General features: G+C 52.5%; 1 protein-coding gene across 1 annotated transcript in view; it reads right to left on the minus strand.

Annotated features, from left to right (window-relative positions):
* The window catches only part of LOC133357406 (fibronectin type III domain-containing protein 3B-like), a 168428-nt gene that overhangs the window by 69983 nt on the left and 78997 nt on the right, over positions 1–19448 (minus strand). The window contains 1 exon segment of the mRNA XM_061575325.1: positions 5004–5080. Within this exon segment, the coding sequence (XP_061431309.1) occupies positions 5004–5080 (77 nt within the window).

Consider the following 19448-nt stretch of genomic DNA (forward strand, 5'->3'; position numbering starts at 1 on the left):
GAAGCAGAGCGCCGTTGTTTTTAAAGACACTGTACTCACTACAGGGAACCATAGCGACACGACCGCTGCCACATGCCCTCCCGCATGGCCTTGTGGGAGCCTCGGTACCGATAAAGTTATTTTAGTTCAGTTTTTCTTCCCGTTCCGTTCCAATGACGTACGTGATCGGAAAGGGAAATGTGTTTTTAAAAAAACTCCCGAGGATAAAGCGGCAGGGGGTTTGTAAAGCTTCTGCCCCCGTTTGCTCGTCTTTTGCCGGTGGGCGTTGCCGCAACAACGAGAACGGAGAGACGTAGCTCCATCCCAACGCACCACCGCCCCCCCCGGCCCCTCGCGCAGGTGGCCGGCGTCGCGGCGGAACCTCGACGGGACGTTCCGTTTACAGGCAGCTCTCGTCAGAGGGGAGGGAGGGTCTGCTCGAGTAATGTTGGTCGTAATTTTTTGTTTCGTTTGTGTTTTGTTAAGGCTCTTGGGTTAACTGCGGTGTGGAAGAGAACATTTTACATTAACCAGGGGCTTAGCCTCTGCTGACCCTACACGCTGTTCTGTCCCTGCCCACCCCCGACGTAGCATTGAGAGGGGGCAGCAGAACGGACCGACTCGTCGATGCGAGGCCTTTTCAGAAATCCACTGCGATGTCCGTTTAGGATAAAAATCACAAAATGTTTTTACGGCCCTTTGTCAAGCCGTTGCTGGATGGACACCCTTCCCCAAGGCATGTTGGGGAGGGGGACGGGGGGTTGCTTGGCTATAGTTCACCAGTTGGGGAAAAGAGCCAAGAGGAGGTGGGGGGGGTGCAAGATTGGTTCAGATATCGCTCACCACTCAGCCCAGTCGCGTTCGCCTGGGAGTTGAATTTGTGTCGCCAAAGGGTTCTCGGCACTGCGTCTCCAGCTTCGGTGCGAAACAACGATCTTGACGTTTGCGCTTGGGTCGAATTTTAATTTTAATCATGTGAGAGCTCTCCTGCAGCGCCACTCGGGTGCCTTTCTGCGGCATCTACCTTACACATTATCATGCCATAAGACTTCCAAAATGCCAGTTAAATACTTTTAAAGAGTTTTACTTAATAAAATCGTCGCCGTGGTGGTATTTTTGTTCTTTATTTAAATGAATTTATGCTCGCAAGAGTCGGCGTAGAATTGCGTTTTACTCAATCTATTTCTTAAACGAATCCAGGCAATGCATTTGGCTTGCGTCTCATCGACGCCGCCAAGTGCCAAGATCCACGCAGACTCACGGGCTCCCGACCGCCAAGCGAGGCAAAGGGCGCTCGGGAAGAGGGAAGCGGGCCCCCCACCCACCCGCCCGCGCGCTCACGCACGAGTAGGGAGGGAAGAGGCCGATCGCCTGCGTACGTACACACGTTGGCGTACGCGCATGCTGGGCGCGGCGGTTCGCACGCCGCGCCACGAATCCAGAGGATTAGCCACAGCGGTCCTGGGCCACCACTTAGGTTGACTCGGCCTCAAATGAGTACTTGGTGCGGTGTGTAAACATCGCCACGGTGCTGTCCGCGCACTGCCCCAACAAATCTGTAACAGGCCATACTTGGGATCTTCGTCTTTGAGTGGGAATGGAACTCGGGTGGCCAGGTTCATTAGTGCAGTGCATTGCAGTGCCGTACCGCTCCGCGTAATCATACACGCACACACATGGGTGCCGCGTGCCGCTTCACATGCCTAAGCTCACGCATGCACACGCGCACATGCACACGCGCACATGCACACGCGCACATGCACGAGCTTAGGCATGTGAACCAGCACGCGGCACCCATGTGTGTGCATGTATGTTTACGCGAAGCGGTACGGCAGTGCACCGCATTAATGAACCTGGTCTCCCGAGTTCAATTCCCACTCACGGTCAATAAAAGTGAAAGTAGGTGTAGGCGTGTAAACATCGGCGCTGGGGAGGCAGCGGCGACGGCCTTGATAGGTGCTCGCTAACAGCACTTGCCCCTGCAGTCTACGTGGACCAGATGAGGGGGATCGGAGTCTTTTTTTTTCCATGCGTGTGTGGGCGTGCGAGTGTGCGCATGTGTGTGTACATTTGTCGCTGTTTACACTGCGCATGTAACAGAGCCAAACCATTTGTCCCTGCATTTTTTTCGCTCATTCTGTTAGCGTTTAGAGCTTTTTTTTTTCTATCCCCAGATTTTAGTTTTTTTCGAATGCGAGCCTCCAGTTTCCTTTTCCCAGCGTCGCATCTGCCGGCATCTCTCGCTTTCACGTGCCTCGCTAATTGGCCGAGTTAGCCGACTCACACCAGACTAAATTAACAACCGTCGCTGAAGGGGGTAAAAAAATTGTTGACGCCACCATTCCATCTATGGCATTAATACGTGTAAAAACTTTTTGGTTATTAAAGATATACCTTCTTTTTTGTATCGACGCCTCGTTAGAGCGGTACACTGCCCGGTAAACATGAGGTCTATTCCCGGCCACGGCTAACATCGGTGGTGGTGAGTGGCATCACGAAACACTCCTGGGGTGACCCCTTCACCAAAGCGCACCGACCCAGCGCGGCGATACGTGATCCAACAACCTCCAGTAACAGACACAAAACGTAGGCAGGGACCAGTAGATTTGTACATTCTTATTATCACAATGTTTTTATCTTTTTTTCTTATGCAAAATAATTGGCAAACGGCACACTGGGAGCGAGATTCCTAATCAACAAAACGAGTGCTCTCGCCTTGTTATGCTTTCAGTCTCCCGTGAGATCTCGAAAGAGCGGCTGGGCTGACCGGGAAAAAGTGGGGAGAGTTGGGGGGGGCGGCGGGGCATGGGTGGGGTTCTGGGGGGCAGGGAGTAGGGGCGGCGGTGGTGGTGCTGGTAGGGGACAGTGGAGTGGCAGAGAGATGGGAGTCGAGAGAATGGGAGCCTGCTGAGAGCGAGCAGGGGGCGTGCGGGGGGGGCTGCTGCGGTGGGAGGTGGTCAGGGATCGGGAGTGGAATTGAATGGAGCCGTGCCAGGAATCCACATCTGGAACGCAGATGGCGGCGCAGGCCCCCGCGCCTGTTTTTGGAAGTGACCTAAATATTTTGGCGCTAAGCCCACTCCTCCCCCCCACCCCCTGCCCCCCGCCCCCCCTCTGCGCTAAAAGGCCACGGCACTCCAGTACGCGACGCCCTGCCGTGCGACCTGTCGCCGGGACCGCACCTGTGGGGGTCACCGCAACCGGAACAGCGCGCGCGCTCGAAGAGTCGGTGCGCCGCGCCGGTGACGTCCGCGGTGGTGACGTCCGCGCTGGTGACGCGCACTCCGACGACGGCGGCTGTCCCACTGACCCGTTGGAGTAAATCTCGCCCACTCTGCCCCCTCCCTCCCTCCCTCGGCCACCCCGCCCCAGTGCCCCTTCCATTTAGCATCGATGTTTGTCAGCTGTTGACTCATCGAGTGGGAGAGAGGCGTTTTGTTTGGGCCCTGTCTGGAGTTGTGTCCGGCCCCTTCCACGGCCACCCGTCAATGGAATTTCCCCGAGCGGGCCACCGGCGCACAGAGAATTATGGCAAGGGGGTGACGGAGTTGCTCGCGGTGGTAATGTCTTGTGCAAAAACTAAAATTTTTTATTATCAATTCGAACGCGGCGGCAAGAGAGCGCCGTCCGTTGCCAAAGCAGCCGCTCGGTGAGAATAAATGCCGAGCGTTCACCTGGCGGTGGGCCGCAAAGTGCTGTGTCGCGAAAAATAAATGCCCAGGAAATGTGCCAGAGGCACAACAACCGCGGAGTCGCTCATCGTAACAACCGAAGCGTTGCCATTAGAGAATGAAAGTTCAAAAGGGGGGGGACTTGCCGAGGCCATAATTTGCGTGCGGGTGTGCGCGTCCACCCACCCGCCCATCCGTCATGCATATGTGGCCGTGACCCAGCGGCGGGTGGCAGCCAACTACTTAAAGAGGAATTGTCTACAATATTTGCGTGGTTCTTTTGTTTTGCGTGCGTGTACGTATGTATGTTGAACTTCTTTCGCGCCGTACGTAGCCAAACCCTGATATAATCGGAGGTGCTCCGAAAGTTTGTGCAGGTTTTGAAGGGTCCTTTTCTTTTTCGTGGGTGCGACTGTGGACAACAGCCGTATCAGACACGACATCTAATGGGCATAATCATTGGGTCACTGCAGCTCGAAGACTTGGTCCAACAAGGCGTGCAGGACCGATATAAGAGTTTCAGATTCACCCCAGCTCCCACCCCACCCGTGTCCGCCATCTCCCAGCCCCTCCCAAAAAAAGTATCCTGTTATGGGATATTAAAAGAAAAATGTAACTCGGCCTTGAAAAGTTTCGAGCTGGAAACGTTGACTGTTGCTAAATTAGAATATAATACCAAATAGCTTGATTTACACCAATCGGGGATAGACCCCGACAAGATTTCAGTCAGAAAGCATCGGTATTTTTTTACATCTGCATGTCTTGCAAGGACATCCGTCAATTCAACCGCTGCACACAAGTTCCATTCTGGTCGCTCGATAAAGTTGTTGTTGTTATTGTTTGCGTACCGTTCAAATTGGCCGTGACGTGAACACCCGGCGGAAAAGCAGCAGGGCTTCATTTCACAGCCGGGTGTATCCGGATCAGCATCCCGAAATTATTTCCACGGGCCAACACACGACATCCAGCACACCTCCCCGCTGTGGCTGCGGTGACTACGGCGAATCACATGCACCGCCTACCCCGTCTACCAAGGGATGCCGGGAAAAAAAAACACATCCAGCGAAGAAATGTTTGCCTTGGAAAGTGGGTAAAGTGGGTAAAGTGGGTACAGTGGGTAAAGTAAGCAAAGCCCACGAGGCCCAGATGCTCCAGTCCCACACGTACTCACGCGCACACACACACACGCACACACGCACACACACACACGCACGTGTGCACGCTCCATCCCGCCGCTACATCAGCGCGCGCGCTTTCACTCGCGGTCGCAGGCAGCAGCAGCTGGGTGAGCTGGCGGGGCGGTGCGGAGCGGTGGGAGGACGTAGGGGTGGGGGTGGTGTGGCGGGGAGGCACCTGCGAGATGTAGCCCGGAGGGACGTGGATGGGAGGGATGGAGCCATTGGTGGACATCATGGGAACGTGGGCGGGACCTGCTCTCACAGACACACACACACACACGCACGCGCCGACAGACACACGCGGACACGCGGCTGTGTTAGATGCGTTTCTTTTCTTCTCTCGAGAATCCAGGGTCGACAAATGAAATCCGTCGCGCAGTCGTGACGGGGATAGCGGCGCGAGGGTCGGCAGAACTGGAACGGAGCCGTCGCCGAGAATTCAGCCCGAGGAGGGAACTCGAACGGAACGGCAACGATACGGAGAGGAGTTGATCTGCGCCGTGTCGCACGCGACGTGTCCAGTGACAACGGCGTCTTCATGAATTAAATACGTACGGCCCTACCTACACAGGGCATATACCGCATCAAGTCATGGGAGTTGCCTTGACCATACGTCACCAAGCTGGTCGGGGTAAGGGGTGGGAGAGGAAGAGGCCTAGGATCAGTTCAGATGTTACTCGCCAACTGGTATTAGCCATGGCCGGGAATCGAACTCAGGTCGCCGGTCGGTGGTTCGTGGTTGGGAGGTGTAGGGCGGGGGGGGCTGGGAAATATTCCATGAGAAATTAAGCCCTGGGACTAACTTAATTATCACGGAACTAATTAAATATCACCGCACCGCCCACCGCCACTGTCACGGCATCAGCCTGGGTAACTGCGACAAACATTAATTCACGGAGAGTGATGAACACACAGCGGGTACGCCCGCGATATCGTTCCATGGGGAACGGTTTTTAAATACCCTATTCACCACCGTTATTGGACTCGGGCGGGAATCGAACCCGGGTTCGTGGTGCGAAGCGCTGACCGCTGCACCGCCCATCACAGACGACGACAGACACGGACTCGCACACGAAGACGGAGGGGGGGGGGAGAACACGTGTTCCGGATTTGGCAAAAATACAAACAACACAAACAAATGACATCATTCCCTGGGGGGGCAAGGGGAAGCATCACGGATGCATCTTCGCCAATGCATCACCGGGGTGAGCCGACAACGGCCGGGCGTGGTGTTGGCCACACCACCCCCCCCGGCCCCACCGCCATGCGCAGTTCCAGCCTTCATAGGTGCCCACTAACAGCAGCTGTGTCAACAGCCGCTGTTAAAGGCTATACGGGGGATCTTTGTCATTGTGTGAATGTGCATCTGGGGGCTCACTGTTCTCCACCGACGTGGGCGATTTCCACTGGCCACATGTGCCACGCCGGCCCCATCCCCATGCAGTGGAATAGCCTCCTTGTCATTATTGATGATGCGGGGTGTGTGGGGGGTTCACGGACGAGACCAATGCTGGCTGCACAGCGTTTTCCACACGTTGAAGAGACGCCGACTCAACGAGTGTAAACTTTCTCGTGCGTGTATCCCTACGAGGGTGGGAATAATTATACTCGAGCGAGAGTGTGTGCGTGTGTGTGTATCTACGGTGGTGTAGCGGTTAGCGCTACCAACCCCGGCGCCCCGGGTTCGATTCCCGCTCACGGCCGACACCAGTGACGATTATCTGAACGGGTCCTGGGCATCACCTAGGTCGACTCAGCCTCAAATTAATACCTAGTGCAGTGTGTCAAATATCAGCACTGGGGAGACAAAGGTGGCCGGGGATGGTGCTGGCCATCCACCCCCTCGTGTGATGTGCCGGCCTTCATAGGTGCTCGCTAACAGCACTTGCCTCCAACAGTGTGTTTTGGCCATACAAGGGATCTTGTATATGCCTCTACGAGTGTGTATATCTAAAAAAAAAGTGTGTGCATATTTCTTTGAGAGTGTATCTCTAAGTGTGTGTGTGTGTGTGTATTGGTTAGCACAGTATGGGGTACAGCTGGTGCATCTGCCAGTCATCTCAGTCAGTCAACACCATGGCACCTGGGTCTGTCCCGTGACCTCCTGTCAGCGAGCCGTCGACACTTCACGTGGCCTCAAAGTGCACCTGGCCTGGCACAGGCGCCGTGGTGACGTCACCGTCACTTAGTGGTGAATGGTGGGTATTAATGTGTGTGTTTATATATCTACGAGTAACTCCGTACAGGCACGTACCATGGCCCACATCGTCTATCTTTGGTCGGTGTGTTTTCCAAGATTCCTTTCTGTTTTAATTTCCTCCGTGTGCTTAAAATTCTAAAGTAGATTCCACACCAGCCTCTACCAAGGCACGCCAAGCACACTGCTCTCTCGCCTTCCTACACAATTGGCAACCATCTCTCAGTACGACGCCGACAAAGAAAAAACACAAACCACAGCTGGCATCGCAACAACCGAGACGAGATGCAACACGAGCCGTTCAGAGTTGCTCGAGGCATCTAAGCAAGTTGTCCTGTAAATGAGAAATCGTTCTCCGAGCAAACCCTACGCCCGCGAAACTCGCCTCGCATCTCCAGCCACGGAGCACGCGTCCGTGCTCATATGGCAACATATGGTAACCATCATCATCATCATCGTCGTCGTCATGAGCACATGCTAACTTCCTGCCTTGGCTGCAGGGGGGCCTGGCATTGCGATGACCCAGCCGCTGTGGCACGTGCCTGCGCGAACAACACCCCGTGACCGATTAGCGGTAACGCACGAACGCATGCGATCACAGCGGGAAGGGCTTCACCGTCTCTGTGTGCATGCACGGCGAGGTCGCTGTCACTCCACTGCTGGATGAGAGGCACACCCGTTGCCATGCGGATAAAAAAAAATGTGTTTAATTTAACTCCACCAATGACCGGCATGATGAAGTACGGTCAGGTAAGCCCCCACGGACCTGTTAGTGATGGGGGAGGTCTTCCGCCAGCAGTGGAGTGACAAGCACGTACTTGCCGTGCATCCCAGGCGCAACGGTGCAGGGATTCACTGACATTGATTGTTCGTGAGGTGCGTTGAAATGGTGTGTAACAATCAATGCGTTTGTTCCGGAAACTGTTGCGCGTGATGGGTTCGCGTGGACACTCAAGTGACGAGAGGCCGCCACGACCACCACGAATGAAAAACAAACGAGCATCAATTCTTGAACCGAGTCACAGTCACGACGATCGAACTGCGAGGGGGGCAATCATTATCCCCCTACGAGTGTCGTCAACAACCCGTCCAAGGCGCTCACCCACCTATCCAGTCCCTTCGCCACCCACCCATCTACTCAACTACCCCCCCCCCCCACTCACTCGTCCATTTACCACCTCACACATCAACCCACCGATTTAAGAGCCACCCACACAGCGACAAAAGCATCCACCGACCCATCCCCCCTACCTACCCATCCCACTCATATCATCACCCACAAATCCACCCACTCATCTACTCACCCATAAATCCCGCCCCCCACCCACCCACGCACCTTTATTTATTCCACGCACACCCATGCGTCCGCCCGTTAGTATGTCCAGGCTTACACAGCAGAGTCTTTATACGAAGCAGTGCTCTGGCTTTGACCTGTAACCCCTCCCGTCCGCCAGACGGAGGCGGCTGGGACTGTGCCAGAGATTCTGCCCCCCCCCCCCACCTCACCCCCGTGTGTCCCTTGGGATCTCTCCCTCTCGTCCTGGGGCACCCGGTCTGGTCAGGGGGCCACGGGACCTCGGGGGCCCCCACCGTGACAGGTGTCCCACAGCGCTGGGACTACTTACGGGGCCCCTGAGAGCCGTTTGAGGAGGGCACGAGCGGTCCACGGAGAGTTGGGAGGGAGGTGGGGTCGGGGGAGAGAAGCCCCCTCCCCTGTTAAAATGTTTTGTCTTGCGCCCTTATTTTCCATCTCTGTGGGGGCCTCGAAAGCAGCGCAGGAGTGCCGCCACTCGCCAGGACAATCCCCCACCCCGTGAATGTGCGATCAACGCGCGCGGTCAATTTTAACAAAAAGCCGCCGTTCGCCACTAGGTTGCGGTGACGTGTCACCATGGCCGCGTGCGCCAGGCTAGGTGCGCATTAGCAAACGCTACCCCCCCCCTCTCTCTCGCACTCAGAGGGACCGCCGCCCACGCTGCCCGCAGTATAACGAGGCATTGCTAAAAATAAACATTCCTCCTCCTCCGCTAGGCAAGCTCCTAAATCGGCGCGACACTGGCCGATGACGGGTGACCAACGAGCACTCTGTGCTCGCTCCGCGGCGGCGCTTTAAACTTCGCCGCCGCCACCGTATCCCCATTAACCGTGGTGGATTTAAATAAAAAACCCCGTATTAAAACGGGCGCACCCCGACAGAACCAATAATAATGCCGCTAATTTTCCAGTCGCACATTTCTGGTTATAGAGGGGCTATAGAGGTGGCAGTGTGGTCCGCCGACACACAGGCCCCAGTGTGACTGCACAGAAGCCGACTCAACGCCCCCCCCCCCCCCCCACGGCATTCCTCGGATGCCTCTCCCAGGAAGACTTGAGTCAATATGCCAGCCGGCACGCCCGCCACCAGTGAATGGATTTTTTTTTTATCGCAGAAACTCAAGACTGGCCCTTGCCGCTCGCTGGCACAGCGAACCCCAGGCCCAGCGGCCTTTCCATTAACGGATCCCGTTTCGAGACAATTAACGGGGGGGCCGCCCGCTGTGACACAGAAAGCGCATTGACGTCTCGGCAAGGCTCGAGAGAAGGAGAAAGGCCCGATGCTCCGCGCAGAGAGAAACGAAACGATCTGTCAAAATTTAGGTGAGGTTGAGTTTCACGAAGCGATGAATGTTGAACAATGTCCGTGACTGCCTTTAGTTGGGGGGGGGGGGGAGGGGAGTTTATCCACCTTCTTCACGGACCCAAATCCGTATGTGTTTCTCGGTCAGCTTAGGCCCATATTGTGAAGTTCAATGCCACACCGCAACCAGATCACGGCGCAACTCAATTCCCTGCCACCCGAGCACAGACACCAATTCCTGGACTGTCCGGGCTGCACCCTGGCGGGGAAGGGTGTGTGTGTAATTGATAGGGGTCGGGGGTCACGGAGGCTGAGAGCAGCGGGTTTCAGGGGCCACGAGCAGCTCTGCCGCAATTATTTCTAAGAGGGCCCCCACCTACGGCACGCGGCACACGTGTGCAACCATTAGGCGTGCGTCACGGCAGGCCGGCAGCAGCACCCACACTCCCCTCCCCTCCCGCGACGGAAGAGGTAAGAAGCCTCAGCAGAGTCGGCGGGTGGGAGAGGTCTGTGCAGGACTCGCCCTCGTGAGCGACGCGCGCGTGCGTGAGAAACGCGAGCTCAGCCTCAGGTGCTCCGAGCGACGATTGTTCACAACGCGACCCAAGGATGAAACTCGCACCGCAGACTTCCGACTCCCCCCGGCCACTCACCGCCCCCTTAACTCAAGATCGAGCCGCCACCGGCGACTCATTGAATAACGGCCACCATCAGTTGGGTAGCAACGCCCAGGTCTCATTTAACTGGGCCGCAGGGAATGCACTATTTAAAGTTGCTGCAACGTTTATGGAGCCAATAATGTAAAAATAAAAAGCTAACGATTTTAACGGTACAACTTGCGGCACACAGTTGTTGTGTGCGCCGTGCCACGAACACCGCAACCCGAGTTACATTCCCAGCCACGGCGAACCATCGCTGACGCATGATTTCTCAACCACAGCCCTCGGTGCACCGCCTATGCCAACTCGCATCCAATACATGTCCGAGACTGTTGACCTAACACTCATAACTCAAAATGATGTGCATAACTCAAAATGATCATTGGCGGCATGACTGTGTGGAATATGAATGGCTAAATAAGCAGACAACGCGTCTCTTTCACATGTGCATCTCTCCAAATAAAACAAAAAGTGATTCCTTACACAACACCTCACAGCCCCACGGCACGGCCTTTCTGGGGAGTGCGTAATTTCAGCAACATTTTTTCTAGGCAAGTCAACTTTGGACCAGTTTCAATAAACAGTGACTCAGGGTTGCTCGACTCAACTCTGCTAAACCGCCGGTCAATCAGTGGGGGCCAAATTTCGATTTAAAGCTTTCGTGACTGCAGGGATTCATCTTCTTGGTTCTTTCGGTAAAGTCACGTAGAAGGGAAATAATAAAAGACAGCGTCTCATTCAGATGCTCTCTTTCCGACAGACCTGTTCTTCACCTGAGGATGGCTGCTAGCGTTGTGGCCGAAACGTCGTGAGAATTGGATTTTATTATGTTTTATTTTAATTATTTTATTATTTCCCTTCTACGTGACTTTACCGAAAGAACCAAGAAGTGGGGGCCAAGGTCGACGCAAAACTCTATGATAACTCAAAATAATGATTTGCGTCGTTGTGGAGAATAATCATTAAATAAGAAGACAATGCATTCACCAGCACTAATTCAATCAAGTGTCGCTCTGCCGATGAGACACTGCATGTCGAAACTCTTTTTGTGAGGTCTAGATGCGTGCTGACCTCATCTTATATTTTTACATTGCAGCCTTTGTCCAAGGTGCTCAACTAGGGTTTTGAGTGGTACAATGAGGGTAGCTAAAAGTGATGCGGTGAATAGAAATTTGGGGTATGGGGAGGGAGGTTTAGTGGGTACGGGAATTAAGGAGGTGCCTCGGGATGGAGGGAAGGATGGGGCCATGGAGAAGAGGTGGGTGGACGTCTTGAGGGAGGAGCGGAAACGAGACGGGGAGGAGGGTGCTCGTCGCTTCATGTGCAGGGGAAGTTTGTTCCAGTACGGGGGGGGGGGGGGGCAAGTAGGGAAAAGGAGCAGAAAAACGGGGATTGTGCACACGGAGAGGGGGGAACGGTGAGGAGGAGTAGGAGGAGGAGAGATGGAGAGCGGAAGGGGATGTAAAACGAGACAAGGGAAGTGAGGTACCGTGGGGCAAGGCCATGCTTGAAACTATCTACGGACATTCACAGATTAGAGGCATCCTGTTGGCTGAGCAAAGCACACCATGGAACCATGGGGGTGATGGCCATAGCCAAGGGAGGAACAACTCATGGGAGAGGGACGTCCATCATGGAGATGGAGCGATGAAATCGGTTGGTTTGCAGGTGCTCCGGGGATGCGAACCTGCGCTCCCAGAAGGGCATATGAGCGGCTGGCGGGGTCACGTAACGAATACTTTTATTTATTTTATTTATTTTATCTGGACTGGTGGATTTGTGAAGGAGATGTTGTCTGCATAGTTACTTTGTTAACACAAGTGAAATTATTACCTTGATTTTCGTACGAATGTTTTAAAAGTAACTTGATCAAGCCAACTGTATGTTGCAGGAAATGTTATTTTTTACTTGATACTTTGTATATTAGATGTCTGTCGATTTCTAGCGTGGCACGATTGTTTTGTTCCGATTTAGTTTCATTTTCCCGGCTGGATATCGTTCTATTCCTTTTTTTTCTTGGTCTGGTGAAACCCAGGAGATCGCGCTCTTGCAAATGGCGCTACCCTGGGTCTCTTGAGTTCTCTCACCTGGTTTGACCAAAATAGAGCCACTGTGACCGAGATCACGTGTTGAGCGGGGAGGGGGGGAAGAGGCCTTTATCCAGCGAACTATACACACATGTTTTTATTCCACCGCGGGGCACTGGAAATCACAGCGCTTGGAAGACAATACAAATGTAGCAAATATGCGCAAGTAACCCTCCCCGTCGTGCCCGTCCCACGCCGACAGGTTGATGAAGTGTCACTATGGCGGGTTGTGACTCGCATCAAGAATCAATCACATAACGTGAATTTATATATATTATTGCAACTCTTGTTTAATCAGGAAAAACATCACCGAGTCTCAAGGCTTGGCGTCTAGTGGCTGCAGGGGGTTGGTCACATGAGCACATTGCAACAAGCGCAATATTACTATATTGGGAGGAAAAAAGTTTTGCTGGCTGGCTGGCTTCCTGGCTGGCTGGTGCGCAAGCGCGCGTGACGCGACGATGTCACCCGCGTCGCACAGCGTTGAGCCGGGTTCGTGCGTCACGCTGGGAACCCCCATCCACCCTCCACCCCGGCCGTGCATCCCTCACGAAACGCATGGGCACGAAGGTGAACCAAGAAAGAAAAATAAAGAAGCGAGAATATTTAATACTATATGAGAGTAAAGTTTTGCTGGCTTACTGGATGACAGGACATGACGTCAGGAGAGAGTGGCGGATGGTCACGTTCAAAGGACGTGCGTGCCGGTAGTCAACAAAAAGAGTGACATGCATATCTCTGCAACACGCAACACCACAAGCAGAAGTTGTTACCAGTACAGAAAAAATATAATCCTGAGACTCTGTAGAGGCCTTTTTTCCGGGGTAAATAATTGGCAACAATCGTCGTTAATTAATTACGTGCCTTCATCTGCACAGTGGTGGTGTCACATGAGCTGGCGCCCTCCCACCACTTCTGAAATTTAATTTGGCAACGACCGGGTTTTAAAGGCAATAACTTTTTTGGATGAGATCGGTCAGAAATGGGATGAGGTTCTGAGCCCAATATTTTGGCACAAAACCCTCAATAAAAGACCAATAATAATGAAACAAAATAAGTCGTGTAAAAAAAAACACACAAAAAATATAGACATCTACTTTTAAAATCTGGTGCTCGATTTTCGCGATGCCAATTGTGGTCGTCCAGTCCCTCAAGCTATTTTTCAATGCACTGCCATTTTCCAGAAATACTTCAGTGTAAATTTTCCAAAGCCGTTTTTGGCATTTCTACTGTTTATTTTATCCACTGAAGCCTATTTGCTCTTATTTTGTTTCGTTTTTTGGAAGACCGCCGAAATGTTTTGACACGTACCCTCCCTCCGCTGCCGAGTTCATGGGTAGATCATTTCATTTATTTATTTGAAAGTGAATCATGCAGATTTTACCACGACGTTTGGGGGGGTCCGAATTTGGCGCTTCTAAATGCACAGTTCCGTACAGTATTTGTTCTCCGTGTTACGTAAACAACACAAAATACAGGGCCTCTCAATTCCGCCTTTTTGAAAATTATCCAAAGTTCAAAAAGTTCGCTGGTGAGGAAGTCGCGGCACAGTCGTTTTGGGGAGGCAGGGGGGGGTGGGTGACCGATTCTGGTCTCTCCAGGCCTTCAAATGCCGTGCAGCACGTGTGACACACCTCCTAACGTCACCGCACGCCTCGTAGGAACCGAGTCTTTGAGCCGCAGTGAACCAACGATCACGTCGATTAGATGTACTCATGGCTGTTGCTCACAATTGCACCGAATGAAAAAGAAAAGCTCTCACAAAGCCGACCACCCGAGTTCAAATTCCCAGCCAGTGGCTAAACACCAATCGCGAGAGATGTTTGAAAAAGTTCTGGTCTCACCCCAAACTTCCTCCCCCTTCACCGACCTATTGCAGACCAGCGTGGTGAAGTATAGTCAAACAAAGCACCCTGGCCGACATGGTATGGCGGGGTGGGGGGGGGAGGCCTTTTTCCCAGCGGTGGCTTGACAAAAGGTTGTAATAATTTCACTAAACACTGCTGGCCATGACTAACACACAGTACTTGCCATTCATCGTTTTTTTGCAAAGGCAGAGGGGGGCCTCAAATTTATAACTGCTCAGAGACCACAAAGGGGCCGATGACTTTTGCAGGTGAGATGCACACGGGTGTAGATGTTACAGCGATTCAACTTTAAAATGAAAAATAACGGCGGAGTGATCGCAAAGGACATTATGAGGAGAGTTTAAACCCGACATGTGCATTAGATCTTGAACAAAACCAAAATCTTAACGACATTACGACTCTTGCACAAATGCTTTACGTTTTATTATTATTAATATATACAAATTGAACTGCCTCTGCAGAAGCTAAATAAACACATAAACATCACACAGAAAGGAAGTCTGTTTCAACTATCTGGTGAACAGACGGGAAGTCCATTTCACCAGGTAAAACATTTACTTTTTTTACATTCATCAGCCTATTGGCTTTATGGACCAATGTGTTCCAGAAGCATTTGTGGAGGAAGCAGGACAACTCGATAATCGGCTTCGACCTGCAGGGTATGATCAGCACTCAGGCCTGTTTATCAACCGGCCACCGGATCCCACAGAAAACCACAGGGCAAACAAAATAAACTCGACATTCATTGGCCATGATCCTGGACTGCATCACTTCATCATCACCATCAGCCATGATCAATGCCCTGCTGGTTGAAGGCCTCCCCCCAAGCCATCACCATCTCCCATGGGTCCTTCGAAGCAGCCACTGAACACTTGCATGGTGGACACGGTCTCTCATCCCCCCCATGGACCATGGATGTACCCTGCCCAGCCAATAGGATCTCTCTAATCTGTGAATGTTCACAGATAGCACCAAACACGCATCTACACCTCACAAAGATTCTCAAAAGCCTCGGGCACTAAGAGAGAAAGCCCAAAATGGGGCTCTAACAGCTGGGCTCCAGGCAGCACCAGCATGGGGATCTATCGCCGACAATCGTACAATTGGCACTGTTCGGCCACAGCCCCCAACTTGGCCATTGCCGCGTCACACTCTGGCTCGTGACGACCGGCAAAGAGCTCGCAAAAGGCCCCAGTTGGACGGGGATGGTACCGGAGTCTGTCCTGGTATTGCCCGAAAAGCGTCCGATGAAATTCGGAATTTTGTCTCCGGTTTAAAATGTTCTGGACCCCACGCTTGACTCAGGCGGACGCAGCTTCCTGGGCAATGGGTAGAGCTACCTGGGCAATGGGTGGAGCTATCCAATTAGTGGGCAGGGCTACGTGGGTGGGGCCAGTGACAGTGAGGAGGCTGCTCTGTGTGGGCGGTGCTAGTGTTTTAGTGGGTGTGGCTCGTGAACAGTGGGCAGCGCTTACTGAGTGGCGGGAGGGAGGGGCTGCCAGCTCGCGACGTGTCATGGCAAAGCCTCCCAGAAATCTGCCAGCTTTACCACTGCGACACCCGAGATCGATGGGGCGGACGAATGTAGCTGTTGCAGAAAGGCCGCGGATAAATCAACCCGGGACCTCGAAGCCGACGGCAGGCACCGAGGCATTTGGAAAAAATATTTCGGCAGGGCTCCTCTTCCCCTCCTGGCGAAAGGGACTGACCGACAAAACTGATTAACGGCACTGCGCGGCCATTTTACACACGAGCTGCAGCAGCGACTGGCCCCTTCTGATACGAGGCCAAAGCTTCCCTCATTTCTCTCCTCCCCACGCCCTGCTCTTTTGGTCTTTTTTGTATTTGTTGGGTTTAGATTATTTGTTTGTTTCTCTTTGGAGAGGTTTTGCAATTCGTTGTGTGGCTTGGCTACTTCGTGCAGTGTTATCGGGCGAGATGTCGTGCTTGGGCGCCGTGCGGGCGCGATTCATAATAATTGGTTTTCTTTTATTTATTTTCAGCGTACACTAAAAAAACCACCACTTTCTTACTACAACTCGCAAACAAAGACTCCAGTACAAAATGGAGAAAACAAACAATAGACGGTGTACGTGCAGTTGTCCCTGGGCTCTACCTGTACTTTTGAACGTTTCCGAACTTTTGAATTAGGGATGGCCATCCCTCTCGCTCGCTTTCCCTGAACCTACTTCAGATGCAACAAAAATAAAAAAATAATCGGGAAGGATTGTAGGTAGCAGTCGGGGGAGATTCGCTACAAGTTACGAGTCACTGCACCAAGCGGATGATGGCATCGTCCGTGTCTGTGGAAACACAACGTACCGTACGGTAATTAAATACACCGCTTTATGAACAGGTGTTGGCAGGGAATTCTAGCCGACGATCTACGGGAGTGGTTCATCATGAGATGATGTGTGTGCCAACCTGCCCCAGAGCTCATATCTGTACGATGATATCAAAACCTCAGAACTCACAGGCCCGACGATTTGTTAAAAAATTACAGGCCCGAAAGGAAAACAATATCACACCGCTTTTGAAGAGAGGACCATGTCCTCAGAAGAACAAGGTGGCCAGGTGACAGAGATCAGGTTTCAGCTGCCTGTGATTACAAACGAGATTATCAAGTGAAGCATATTGGTCATTTCGCATCTGCCACCAAAATCTGCGCAAAGTTAACAGCGCGGAACAGGCATGGTGGGTAAAAAGAGTGCTTCAACCCCCACCCCCCGCCCCCTCCAGACTGTGAATCAGACGTCACCGGCAGGCATCTGGGAAGTAGTTCTGTAACATCCGCTTCAACGGGCCGTCCCGGTTGCAGGGCCCGTACGGAATTTCCCAACGGATCATTTCGTCTCGCAACGCCGACAGCGCAGTCCAGATTAAAACTGTGGGGAGCCAAGTGCAATGGCAAAAGAATCGTGGCATTTCGCCCCCCCCCCCAAATAAATTTGCATCTGCCGTGGGTCAGCAGACAAGCGCCGGTGTGGCGGCCCTTGCACTGGCCTCTCGGCATCCAGGCTCCTTTTCCCCAGGCCGTGAGGAAACCAGAAGAGCTGCCCCCCCCCTCCACCCGCCGCCTGTCGCCAATTGGATCAGTGCGTGCTGCGCAACTTGGGCCCCCTGAAATGCCGCGCGGTTTTTTTCTTTCAAAGTTGTTATGTAACCGAATTTAAATAAAAAACACATTTCAATTGTTTAACCGTCTCCAAACTCTGCGAGTTTAATGGCGCTATGGTTATACCCCGAGTCGTTCACTTCGTGCCCTAAGTCGCTCCACTGCTGGATGAAGACCTCGTCACACCGAGCTCATAAATGGGGTTTGTTTGAACGTAGTTCATCGAGCTGGTCAGTATGGATTGGTGACGTGGGATCCGTTCTGGTTTAGAATAATATTAGTGTTTTTACGCTCGTTTAAGTCAGTAAAGTCTGAGCGTCCTGCCAAGTTTCGCCACGGGGGGGGGGGGGGGGGGGTGTGGGGGGGGGGCGATATTGGTGCTGTGTGTAATCCAAAATAAGACATTTGATCCTCATGGCAGTACCCCGAGGTACCAAATAATACAAAATGGCAGAGGCAATTAAATATTTTATTTCTGGGACACTATTTTTTCGGGGAGTGGTAGGTGGCGGAGTAGAGTGAATCGTTACACCCCTGAGGATAGCAATTTAGTTCGGGTGTACCGTGGGCTACCGTGTTTGCAAGAGTGTCATTAAATGCCCTTTGAAAGATGAGCAGGGCTCGCTGTCTATTTGCCATAAACTGTGCGTGTGAAACGGAAAAAAGGGATCTTTTGTTCTGTTCAACTTATATCAAGGTCGTAGCGCCACATGATGACACAAATAAGCCATTTCGACGTCTCACAGTAGAATTGTTATTATTAGTTTACGCAAAATGTCTCACAAACTCGTGGTCGAACTCTCCCATGCACCCTGCGATGAGTTTTTCCCATGAAAGTCAAACCGATGTTTAAGCTTTCAATGCTGGAATATAGCCAAAGTGAAAATCTAATTAATGTGTTTTGTGTATGGGTGTGTGTGTGCAGCCATGAGATAGTTTTTCTCATGACAGATCAGCTATTCAGCCAAATGAAATTGAACATTTTACCTGCAATTTTTTATACATATATAGTCATTGGTGACTGGGCTTAGACCATCAAATGGACTTGAGAACCCAGTTAAATTACAAGTGGCTGTAACCTAGATTAAAACCTTCATCCCAGTGGTTCTGGCTCTGTTCCCTGACCGATGAAGCACCCATCACTTAACAGCTGTACAGCAGAATTTCAACTTTGTGCATCGTGTACAGCTCGTCGAGATGAGTCGATTGCCGCATCACCGACCATCAACAGACTGAAAAAGACTGCATCACCGACATTATGCGAGAGCCGGGGTACTAAGGTTAATTTGCAGGTAATTATTATTTCAAGCATTGGGGCGTTGTGGCCCATTAGCAGGATGCGTTTTGTTCAGCTATGGCAGGAAACCGGAGAACCGGGAGAAAACCCATGCAGAACAGGGGGGGAGAACATACAAACTCCAGACAGAAGGGCACCCCGAGGCGGGAATGGAACCCAGAAACATTGCCTCGAAGCGCGAGCGTCACCACTCCGCTGCACCCTGCCACCCAAGGTATATCAACGCACAAGCACCACGGGATAACGTAAACCGTGGCCGGGAACCTGTCCCGCGTTTTTCCGGGAACCGATCACGCAGCGCATGCAGCACATGCAGCACATGCAGCACATACAGCGCATGCACCGCTCAGCCTCGGTTACGCGCGACTCCCCCCCCCACGCCCCCCAAAAATACATATTTCTCAAAAATGTTTTTGGACAGCTTTCCGTGACACGTGCTCGCGCGCGCGCACACGCTCGCTGTATCGGCGCAAAGTTATTTTTTGCTTTGTTTTTGTTTAGTCTGAAATCGGCCTGCGATTCGGCGGGCAACAGCGGAACGTTTCCTGTGTCCCCCTACGACGTTGTGTAGACGCAGCGCGTCGCGAAGCCCAGCCAAGCGGGCGGCTAATCGGCCTCCGTTACGACACGAGAAAATGTCGCGGCATCGGCTCCCATTTTTTGGGGGGGGGGGGGAAGATTTACTTCAGTCGCGTCTTGAAATCTATGGATCTCACCTTTAAATCGTTCTCTCGGTCCGGTCGCCAAACGAGGTCAAACATTTAGTAGCCTCCACCTTTA

The sequence above is a fragment of the Lethenteron reissneri genome, chromosome 58 (assembly GCF_015708825.2).
Source record: "Lethenteron reissneri isolate LAM-NWPU_2019-01 chromosome 58, ASM1570882v1, whole genome shotgun sequence".
Taxonomy (NCBI): domain Eukaryota; kingdom Metazoa; phylum Chordata; class Hyperoartia; order Petromyzontiformes; family Petromyzontidae; genus Lethenteron; species Lethenteron reissneri.